We start from the raw sequence: 11,846 nt of genomic DNA on the forward strand, positions 1-11,846 counted from the left end.
GAAATCACATTCGTGGGTCTCTGCAAATAGATTATTACTAAAGATAAATGTTGCTGATTATTTATTCCTTTGTTTATAGTTCGTAAAAATCCAGATAATTGCAAAAACATTCATTTTAAAAACAATATAAAATACCACATGCTGATATTTGGAAGTGTGCTTTATCGCTTTCTGGCCTACATACGCAGACTGACGCCACTTTTATGTCTGCAGCTACATGCAGCAACTGGAGTAGGTCACATTAATGTTTCATATATAACCTGTTTTCTCACGTTTATTATTTATTTAATGTAAAACATGTTGAGAAAAACACTATAGAAATAGCACACCCATTTCAATCCAAGCCTAGAAATCAGATTCTTTCTAAAAGAAGTCTTGAGAGAAAGGTGGGCATTTAAAATATGAAACCTGGCTTCCTTCCTGTGACCAGCAGGAGGCGAGCCTTTGACTCATGGTCACATGTAAACAGATGATAAAGCAGAGTATGCTTTGAAAAAAGAAAATTCGTAGATGACTTGCCCCCCCCCCCCAATTAGCATAGCTACTCCCACCTATACACTAAACTGACTGTTCACTCAGTACACCTGTTCAGCTGCTTGTTAACATTAATATCTAACCAGTTCAAGCTGAGCTGACTCTGAAGCTGGCAGGCTTGTTGGTGTCAGGCTGGTGTATTTCAGAAACTGCTGATCACAGAAACATCTCTGAGATTCACAGAGAATAGTGAGAAAAAGAGAAAACATCCAGTGAGCAGGTCTCTGGGAGGCAATGTCTTGTTGATGCCAGAGGTCAGAAGAGTGCAGCCAGACTGCTTCGAGCATCTCTGAATGAACAACACATTGAACCTCGAAGCAGATGGACAACAGCAGCGGCAGAAGGCCACACTGTGGCCATGCCTGTCAGCTAAGAGCAGGAAACTCAGGTTACAATTTGCACACGCTCACAAAAATTTGGCCACAAAAATGCAGCTGGTAGTGTAATGGTGTGGGGGACATGGTCTTTGGCCCTCAGTACCAGCTAAGCATCATTTAACCACCACAGCCTACCTCAGCATCATTGCTCATCTTGTCTATTGTTTTACCAGCTGACAAATCTGTAGCAAATGTGTGACACTGTCATGTCAATGTGGACTAAAAGCTGTGAGGAATGTTTGTAGAACTTTGTTGAATCTATGGAAGAATTAAGGTCGTGTGGAAAAAGTCTCAGCTGAGTGTATGTCCAGTCTGGCTTTGACCAAAGGTGAGAGAAAATCCAAACTTGGCTACCAGCTCCTTTCAAGCTCACACAAGTTTGATTTCCTTACTGAGTACAAAACCTGACATGAGATTGTCAGCAGGAAGCAGATGCTTCTCGACAGAAATAGTCTGGCACAGGTTGCCGATGTAAACACATACCTTTACACCTACAGATTTTATTCTCTCCACCAGAGAAAGGAAACAAACATGTTTACCACAAATATTTGTCAATGCAGACATATGCAGTAAGCCTGTAACACTAATCCTATCAGCACAAAGTGCAAACAAACAGCACAAGCAGCAACCCAGCGGTTGGTGAGATGGACCACAGGCAACAGTTTCATTGTGCCTTTGTGTTTGCATGTGTGTGTGTGTGTGTGTGTGTGTGTGTGTGTGTGTGTGTGTGTGTGTGTGTGTGTGTGTATTAGCCTCACCTCTATGTAAGCAGTGTCATTATTTGCATCTTTGATGTGGGGGAACCAGTCTCTGGGCGGTTTGGACAGGTGCTTCGACTCTGTTACAAACCACAGCAGTTTCGGCCAACCTGCAGGGGCGAGAGAGAAGCAAAAGGTACGATAAGTAATGAAGAGAGACAGAGGAGTTCTGATATGACTGTCACGATGCTGATATTTGCTGTTTTATTTTGAAAGTCATCTTGGTTTCTTTGGTGGTTTTGAGTCCTCCCCACAGCTGAAAGCCACACTGGGAGCATTTAGCCTGCACAGGATCTTGTATTTGGAGAAGATTGGGTGCTGTGTGGCACTCCTGTGTCTGACCTGCTGCCCTCCTCACCTGCTCCATGGAGCTTAATGTAACTTCCACAGAAAACAACAAGGATGCCCGGGGTTCAAGGCTTCACTTCAGCTGCTACACCCTTGTCTTTATACTGGTGTGGGCGGTGGTAGCATTACTGGACTGGGTAATTGTATGATTGACCCTGATTGTGTTTATCGGTTCTCTGTGAATATTTATACTCAGGTCCAAATGCTTTCTGTGAGTCTTTGTCAAATTCAAATTATGTTTTATCCAAGTTCCTTTTATCACCTCCTCCGTCTGCACTGGCTGGTCCATTGTTTAGTTTTACCTTTCATGTATGCCGGGCAATTCAATTGGCCAGCTGCTCTGACAGTGACAGCGCTTCCACCAATCACAGAAGCAAAACAGCTTAACAGAGTCCTCACTAACGAGCATTTTTTTCCCTCCCAGTTAGTATTTTCACACCCATGGAAGCGTTTAATGCCGCTGAAAGAAAGAGAAGATTCTTACTGGCACTAACACAGTGTAGGAAGGCGATGATAGTAGTGCAGGGAGTTTCACTCACATTTGTGACTGAAAATAGATGCATGCAGATTGTAAAATGTGGTTTGGAGCATAAAAATATGATGAGATTCAGCACGAAGGAGTTTTCATTTCTTTCAACAAAAACTGCAGTTAAGATGGTCGAGCTGCAGTGAAGAGATGGTTATAGCTACAGCTGCAGAACTCAGCATTTTGTTATTGTAATTACCACAAAAACTTGCGACGGTAGAATCGAACCACCTGTGCAGAAAAGTTCAAAATAAAGAAAACAATCTTTTCAGCTGCTTTCATATACGCTCGCTTTGTTTTACACAGTGACAGCCTAACACAAGCTTACTAATTACTCTGTAAATCTAGATTATTAATAAAAATCTACTGATGAACTATTAGTCAAAGCCACTCAGCAGTCTGATTCAAATGAACTTTTTTTTTCCAAGCCAGTAAAACTCTGGAGAGTGACAAGATGTTTCTGTGACAGTGTGCTCACTTTGAATGAACACCCTTTCTCTTCTCTCGTTGTGCACATTTAGCAAAGCCACCCATCCCCCCACCCCGCATCACGCCTTTACAACTCAGCTATGATTGATGACTTTCCCTCACCTTTGAACTGTGGGATCTCTCCTGTTGCGCTCTTGGGAAGACCCTTATGGCAGGCATCACTGGTCAGCGCCACAGTAACGCCACAGCTGCCCAACAGGAATCCAATCTGTTGGCTGCCGGCATCCTATTGGATGATACAGAACACGATGAAAAAAATAAAGCTGATGCTTTTGCTGTTCAGATATCTCATAACTACAGTAAATGCAGAGCTATATGTTTGTAAAAGACTTCTACTGAAGCACAGAATAGAACAGAACAGCCCTTTAATGTTATTGCACGTATACAGTGAACTTGCAGTTACACTTGTGAACATGCAGCGCTGGTTTAGAAGTGACTCTTGCTGCACTGCTGCTGCAGCCCAAACGTAAATTTTATGGAAAATCCTGCAGCACAAATGCAGGAGGGGGAAGGGGTTCAAGAGAAGCTACCGACATGCAGCAAAAGGCATTTCTGCTAAGCAAGTCATCACTGTGTAACCATGCCAACCCCTATGCTGGCCACTGCGCTGCAAAGACAAGCAGCTTTGTCTCAGAGTGAGACTAAAGCAGAAACAACTACGATACAGGATGGCATCCAAAAAAGAAGCTGCTGAAATCTGAGGTCACTGAAGGTGAGAGATCAGCAGTTGTAGCTGAGCTGATGTGTTTCCTGTGTGACGGTGGCGCAGCAGGAGGGCCCGTTTCTTGTGTGTCAACTGTATTTTTTTGCTTTCTGCTTAGACGTGATTATTTCCTCAGAAATACTTGTTGCTGGTAAAAGGCTGCAGCTGAAGATCCAAAACATTTTATCAACTGTCTGAGGTATGGATAAGGCCTCTGTGCAAACACGACTGAAATGAAACGCAGCGGGAGTCTGGAGGTCTGGGGGGGCGAGGTGAAATACAGATGTGGCCACAGCAGGTTTATGAAAAATCTAATTACCTAACCTCCAGTAGAGACTAATCCTGCACAAAACAGCTTCAGCAACAGATTTAAAGGAAAGGAACCAGAGAGCTGCAGCCACGGCTAAAGACAGCTGATTTGCAGTGCTCTGAAGTACCTTGCGACTTAGGGGCACCTCTATGGGAACAGGGACCACCTCTGCCAGCAGACAGCCGTAAAAGGCCACCATGAAGGCCACTGGGTCGTTGTTCGGAAACACCAACGCCACCTAGAAGGGAAGGACAGAAGACAGCACTGGGGTTCAGAGAACTGAAATCATTTTCTAAGGCTCAGAAAGCAACACAAGGAGTGAAAATTGCAGTCAGTTTCTAAGCAACACGCAAGTTCATGTAAAGTCACCAGCACATTTATCTGTATGCTCAGCACAAGTTAATTCGCTAGAATGACTAATATACAGCTCTCAGTGTTTATTTGCTTTTCACTGAGAGCTGAGTGAGGAGACTGATAACAGTCTTGTGTTTGTGCACTCAACATGAATCCAGAGCAGATCATTATGTCCACCACTGAAACGTGACGGTGAGGATAACATCACCAACACTGGGCATGTGCGTGAGTTTAATAATCATTACAAGAAAAAGTGATCGTGGCTACATCTGGCAAAAACACTGTGTGCAGCTCTTTTTGAATGAACAGAGATGAGGCCCAGTATAAACTGTGACGGGCAGGCAGAGCTGGCATCAAGTGTGCTCAACTATCTGAGAGCAGTTAAGGGCGGAGGGTGATCCAAGACCGCAGCACAGAGCAGTCGGCCATCAGTGAGAGTAGTTATGACACTGATTAAGTCAGAAACTGTGCGAACAGGAGGAGCTTTCAAATGCACAGCAGCTGTAGGAGGTCTACAGCTGCTTGAAAAAACCACGAACAATATGAGATGTAGAAGAATTTCAGCTGACGTGGCCTGGCACTGAAATCAGTTGATCTTCCCGCACTGTGGAAGGCTGAACTGAGGCTATGATAGACTTTAGTGCTGGGGATCAATACTCCTTTTATTTAAGAACACTTTAAGAAATCATCCCTTCTGTTCTCTATCAAACGTAACAACAGCCCTTCTTTTTGCCACAGCTGAACAGCACACACACTTCTGTATTATGCATCCTGCTGCTGTTTCTCACATTTATGCTGCACATATTTTTTTTATCACTGTTCGATATATCAAAATTCTTTGCACCACTACCCTCTCAGACCCATTATGCTTTTCCTAATAAAAATCTCCCCAGGAATGACTCAATGAAAGAAGAGCAGCGAGCTAGCCACACAGTGACATGTGCTCCATTAACCCCGACACCAGCCTCACATCTCCCGACTTTTTCTAGAGGATTTTCTGTTCCACTCCACAGAGAGCTGTTGGTACTGCTTTTTTTAATGAAAAGTTGATAACAGCCTCACGTTGCTTTGGTGTCATTTCCACTGCTTGAGCACCTCCCATTTATTGAAACTGGCACTGGTGGTCTGTCCGCTTTGCATATGCATCAGCTGCATATGCAAAGCGGACAAACTGGAATTGTAAGCATGTGATGATGTACTTCTTGCAATCTTTTACTGCTATTCCAGCAAATGTATTTTTCTGAACAGAACAGAAACCTACAGGAGGTCAAAAGCACCTTAAGTGCAGGTTTAAAAGCTTTTTCTTTGTGCTGAACAGAGTCAGGTTAGATTTGCTTCTGCTCGCTGTGCTAAGCTGCAGACTGCAGCTCAATATTCTGCTTACAGACATTACAGTGGTATCAGTATCTCAGTGAAGTATCCCCTTCATTCTCAAGGGAATACAACAGGAGCTTTATTATAGAGACATTGTTTGGTCAAATAAATAATAAAAACTGCATATCATCATAAATATACCAGCAAATATATAATTATCTGTTTTAATAGATTTAAAATTAAAAAAAGCTAACTTGGCTGAACAAAGTATCAAAGGGTTGGAGTGAAGTGAGCACAAACAAAAAGAAAAAAGTGAAAAGTGAGAGCTGCAGTGGTGGGCGAGTGTGACTCACCCGATCGCCCGGTCGCACCATGGGCTCCTGCTTGCTGCCCAGTTTGTGGAGGATGTTGTAGGCAAGCTTGATGCTGCGAGACCACAGCTTCCCTGCAGGGAGTGGGACACAGGATATGAGGGTGCGATTGAGGGAGGGGGAGGGAGAGAGACTGAGATTGTGTTTGTGTGTTCTTGCACTTCTATTTTGAGGCAATTCAGTCGATAAGAGAGGAAAAAAACTGTCTGAAGTGATGACATTTAAGAGGTTTCAGCAGTCAGGAGAGGTCACTACTGACGTCTGGAGAATGGATGGATTATACTTAAAAGCAAGTGTCTAACGCACAGTTGGTGGACAGGTGCACAGGAAAGAGGAAATCATGTAAAAATGGTGGGGGGAGGGTACATTCCTGCACACTTTCAGCTCTGAGTTTATTAAAGATAGAATATTCAAAAAATGCCGCTACTTCTTTTGCATAATGTGATTTCCCTGTGCAGCCTTGTCATATACTGTTACAGAAGCTGCAAACACAATGAAAAATTGGTCGGGACCGACTTGAGAAACAGCAAAAAAAAAGCTTTAAGTTGTCGAGATCCCGGGTCCTAAGAAAATCCCCAGATCCCAATCCGATCAAGCATCGAGGAGAAGCCCAGTTCACAGCAGGACCCACAGGATCATTAGGCTGCTGGTTTTAATGGCCCGGTCTGGTCATTATGTGTGTTAGTCTCAGGGAGTGTCTCATTATAGTCTACATCAGAGGTTCTCAATGTTGTGATGACCGAGTGTCAATTAGGAAAAAAGGACTCATGATGTTGTTTAATTAATACAAAAAATGAATGAAAAAATGAAAAGAAAGGTCAGGCAATAAAAGAGCTTTATAACAGAGTCATGGACATAACTATTCATGTGTAATTAGTACTTAAGATGTGTCTGTTCTGATGGATTTTCATTTATATATATATATATATTTTTTTTTTTTAGGGGGATTTATTTTGCTATGAGAGCTGTAACAGAAGAGTTCAAACTTTTTTGTCCCCTTTTTTGCTAAAACCAAAAGAAATCAAACGAAATCAAATCAAAAACCCAACATGACTCTTAAAAGAGGAATCATGAAGAGGCAGACCAACAGAGGGCAAACAAATGATCTCATAAAGAAAAGAGGAAAGAGGGGACTGCATATGCACACAACAGGCGGTGATTGAAAAGGAGACCAGGTGAAACTAATGAGGGTGGGCGGGATACTGAGCAGGAAGTGAAGAAACCTTCAAAGTAACCAAAAAGATAAATAACCATCACAGACACCAGAGACAGGGGGACACAGAGGGGCCAACAAAACCACCAGATGCTTCTGTGGATGGTTTATCTTGTGTTGTTCCACCACTTTCCTGCATGACACACTCCTCTTCTCTTTAGTAAAAAAGTGAAGCAGTGGTTTAATGACAACTTCACTTTCATGCAGTTTGTTTCAGAGATTAAAATAATAAAATTAAAATATTATATTAAGTTTATTTAGGCACATTTAGGTCCCTTTTCACCGATTTCTGGTTGCACTAGCTTCTCTCTGTCAGCAGACTTCAGTCTATCACCCTCTGTATGTGCGAATGGGGTTAAGGTGTCACCGGAGTTGTTGACAAGTTGACAAATGGCAAATTAACCGTAACCAAACAAGAACAGACGCCAAATAGCCCCAAATGTATTTACTGGTCTGACAGCAGGGCCACTCCAGACAGCGTCAGAGCCGGGGTGTCAAATTCATTTTACATTGCGGGCCACATACAGCCCACTTTGATCTTAAGCAGGCCGGACCAGTTAAACTCCCCTTTCAGTCATTGTGAAGAAGTCACATATTTAACTGTGACAAAGCTGCTGTGACAAAGAAAGATGAATAGCCATGAGAGAGGTTTTTATCAGCAGGAAGAGCTGGAAAAGTTATGAAAATACAGTTAAGAGTCCAAATGTAATGCGTGTTCTTGTTTGTAGTGAGCAGCAGATGAAACAAGTTAAGAATTATAAATATAAAGATCAGGAGTGTGCAACATACGGCCGGCCGTACATCACCCCTGGTGTGAATCATATTCAGCCTAACCAGCATGCATGTCTGTGCATTTTTAAATTCTTGAACTAGCAAAACATTTATCCAACTGTAGCTCTGGTGGACATGAATGAGTGAGCACTAAGTGTGTGGTTACCATATGTGAGCACATAGAGGGGCTTCCCTGCTGTGTCCAGGCTGGTGAGGCAGGGGGCTTTCGGGGAGATGGTTCCCCAGCGTTGGAGAGCCGCCTCCAGAGAAGGAGGCCAGTTAGTGACCACCCCCAGCGGCTCTCCTCGCACTGGCATCATCTCCGCCCCCTCCGGCCGAGGCTGGTTAGGGTCGGGTTGCTGGACTGTAACAGGATGAGGCCGAGAGTTTCATGAGTGCACAGCTCACAAACTTTTACTGTTTATTTGATATCAAGTGTGGCCGTGAAAAAAAAACACATAAACAACTTTTATGAACACAGATGTACTGAGGGGGACGTGAACAATCTTTTATCTCTTTTAATATTGAGTTCAGACTGCAGAGAGGCTGAGAGCGAGGCAGCAGTGGGGAGGGATTTGACTGGATTCAATCTTCAGCCAGTGCCATAAAAAATAGAATTAGAGTCAATTGGAAGTTTTAACCGCTACATCAATCCCAAGCTCAAAATTTTGTTGTATGATTATAACACACATGTTTACAACACACTGTCAAATGACTCCAGGATATGATTTAAAAGACCACAAAACTGGACAAAAGTATGAGTTTCCCAGAGAGTCGAAGAAACAGAGAGAAAACACTCCCAGATGGAGAGAGGCGAGCAAAGAGCAGGAAATATTTCAGTACGTTTACAATTTTAACTCTTTAACAACACATCTGTGCTCTATATGAACCTTTCCCATGACTTGGAGTGTCCACATGAAGACAGTTCTTTACATGGACGTGAGTGTTGTTCTCAGCATTAATGAAGATTTTGGTCACATTGGTTACCACTGCCCAGCATCTTCCTGTATTATTTTATTCATTATTATTAACTAAAACTAAAAATCTGACTGCATTTCCCATTATTTTTAAATTCTGAAAGTTCTTTAACTGTCATGAACTAATTCAAAGAAAGAGCTTTTTAAAGGGTAGCAGATGATTATTGATCTGCACAAAGTTTATGGTCCACTCTGTTTGGAAGCGTCAAAATTCAGTCTAATGTCTGTTCACAGCTTGATGTTTCTGGAGTCAGAGTGGACCATAAAAGGCTGGAGTGCTAAGGCTAGCACACTTGTTTACCTAGGGTCTTTATATTGTAGAGGTAAGGTAGAGACCCTAAAATAATAGAGAGAAGAGCACATCCCTGTTTGAGCATGCGCTTGGCGACACTGGGAAGGATAAACTCCCGTTTAACAGGAAGAAACCTCTGGCAGAACCAGGCTCAGGGACGGGACGCCATTTGCCGCCAACAGTTGGGGTTGATGGAATAAGATACTAAGAGAAGAACTTTGCTTACCACGTGTTATGAATTTGAGACATATTACATGTTATGTTAGTGCTATGAACCACACAGGACCAGCACAAACCTGCCTGAGGGCGCACTGTTCTGCAAAAATCAGTGTGGCCTATAATACTGCATAACTTTTAAGTGCTAATAAAATTTAAAATGGTTTGTTTAAAAACATTTTCAGCCCCATGCAATTTTTATGAAGGAGAAAATTAGCTACACTGACTAATGTTGTTTCTTATTGTCAGCTGCCAACAGGTTTATTTCTGCTGTAATGTTTTTAACATGGGAGTCTATGGGAATTTACTCCCACATGGATCCTGCCTTGAGTGGTCATTGAAGGAACTGCAATTTCTGGGACTTAACCAGCTTACACGACGTTCAGCTTTTTCCAAAATTTCTTGAGACCTGCAAAATTAACATTCACAGTTCATTTATTTGCATGCATGAATGCCACCTCAGCACTGAGCTGTGTTTCTTTGAAAAAGCTGATTTTGCACACTGACCTGTAGCAAAGCTCATTATGTGTTTATTAAAGTGATTTATTAAATGAATCACTTGGGGATAGTTTTTTAAAATGAACAGAAAGACTGTTTTTACCTTCTAAAAGCTCATCAAAGTCATCAACAAAGAACTCTCGGAGTGGAGGTCTGCGAGGCTGCTTCAGCGTGTTCACCAGCTGCTGGATCTTAGCCGACACGCGACTGCTGACCGGAACACCTGCAAAAAGGAAAGTGGTGATGTGAACAGCTTACAAGACGATCATGAAAACTAAAATAAACCTCCAGTGTTACATGATGTGTTGCAAAGACTGAGACTAAAATGCTGCCTGTGATGTAAACCCTGGACAAATACTGAATGAACGATCCTGCTTTTCTTCTGACGTTCTTTTATATATGAGAGCGAAATAAAGAATTTGTCAGTCCTGTAAGCAAACAGTTCAAGCTTCAGAATGTTTTAAACCACAGACTGTATATAAATGATGTAAAGTAAAGTAAGTAAAGTAAAATTTTATTTATATAGCACCTTTCAAGATAAAATCACAAAGTGCTTTATAGAGGCAGAAAACAGACATTAAAATCTCAAACAAAACAAAATCAACCAAAAGCGCGTTTAAACAGATGCGTTTTTAACTGCTTTTTAAAAGACATGACTGAGTCCACAGATCTCCAACTCAAAGGGAGCGAGCTCCAGAGTCTGAGAGCACTGATACAAACGCTCTGTCACCTTTTGTTTTTAACCCTGTATGCTGGACAACCAGCAACCCCTGGTCACAAGACCTCAGGGACCTGCTGGGGTAATAAGGAAGAAGAAGATCACTTATGTAAGTTGGAGCTACACCGTGCAGGGCCCTATAAGTCATGATTATGATCTTAAATTGGACCCTGAACTTGACAGGGAGCCAATGCAGTTGAATCAGCAGGGGAGTATTTGTGATGCTTTATCAGAAGCCTAGCAGCAGCATTTTGAACACCCTGCATTCATTCAAGGGAGGCATTACTTAAACCTTAAACAAGGAATTACAATAGTCTAAGCGAGATGAAACAAAAACATGAATAATCATTTCCAATTCAGAACGTGACACAATGGGACTCAGCAATTTCTTAAATGGTAAAAACAAGAGCGAACCAAAGATTTAACGTGTGTGTCCAGCGTCAGAGCTGGATCAACTGTAACACCAAGGTTCCTAATGGAGGATTTAATATAAGAAGCAAGAGGGCCTCGATTTTTAACCACGAGGGGAACACATTTCTAGCCAACGTAAACCATTAACCATTCAAGGTTAGTGAAATATGGTACTTTTGGACCTGGAGGCGTCCCCCCTCTGGGTCTATTAAACAGAATGCAGGCTTGAAGCACTGCAACATTTGTACAATCTACAGTCTAAACATTGCATTTCAACAGTTTTTTAGACTCCTGGCTCTGTATGATGTCATGTGAGAATATCCCTTATAAGGTCATCTCGAGCACACGGGTCTGAGGAAAGCTGGCTTAAAGAGGGAGGAGCTAAAGCAGGTTGTTTCTGACAGAAGATGAACTTGGGTGCTGCACCAAGAGCCTGGTACATGATAAATATGGATTAATTTGGACTGTAAATAATAAAATACTAATCAAGTACAAGCCAATAATAAATGTATGAAGATGGAAATTTGCAGATTGGCTTCCCTTTAAGGCACTGAATTAGAAACTCTGTATTTTTGGCACAAGGCTCTGCTAAGTGGACCACAGCCTGTGATTATTCTGAGGAGCTCTCAGCTCTCTAACTGACTGTGTGATTGTGAAACATGCTGA

General features: G+C 42.3%; 1 protein-coding gene across 3 annotated transcripts in view; it reads right to left on the reverse strand.

The window, feature by feature from the left end:
• Nucleotides 1–11,846, reverse strand: part of LOC147322380 (disco-interacting protein 2 homolog C-like) — a 77,492-nt gene that overhangs the window by 33,218 nt on the left and 32,428 nt on the right. For all 3 annotated transcript variants that reach the window (XM_086306816.1, XM_086306817.1, XM_086306815.1), the window contains 6 exons: nt 10,155–10,274; nt 8,235–8,432; nt 6,067–6,158; nt 4,173–4,283; nt 3,135–3,258; nt 1,670–1,779 (listed from right to left, as the gene is read on the reverse strand). In XM_086306816.1, the coding sequence (XP_086162942.1) occupies nt 1,670–1,779; nt 3,135–3,258; nt 4,173–4,283; nt 6,067–6,158; nt 8,235–8,432; nt 10,155–10,274 (755 nt within the window). The remainder of the gene's footprint in view (nt 1–1,669; nt 1,780–3,134; nt 3,259–4,172; nt 4,284–6,066; nt 6,159–8,234; nt 8,433–10,154; nt 10,275–11,846) is intronic.

This window comes from Aulonocara sp. 'chitande type north' Nkhata Bay, linkage group LG9, assembly GCF_057382095.1.
Source record: "Aulonocara sp. 'chitande type north' Nkhata Bay isolate Kocher_YH1m ecotype deep benthic linkage group LG9, A_spYH_male_GT1.1, whole genome shotgun sequence".
In the NCBI taxonomy this organism is placed as follows: domain Eukaryota; kingdom Metazoa; phylum Chordata; class Actinopteri; order Cichliformes; family Cichlidae; genus Aulonocara; species Aulonocara sp. 'chitande type north' Nkhata Bay.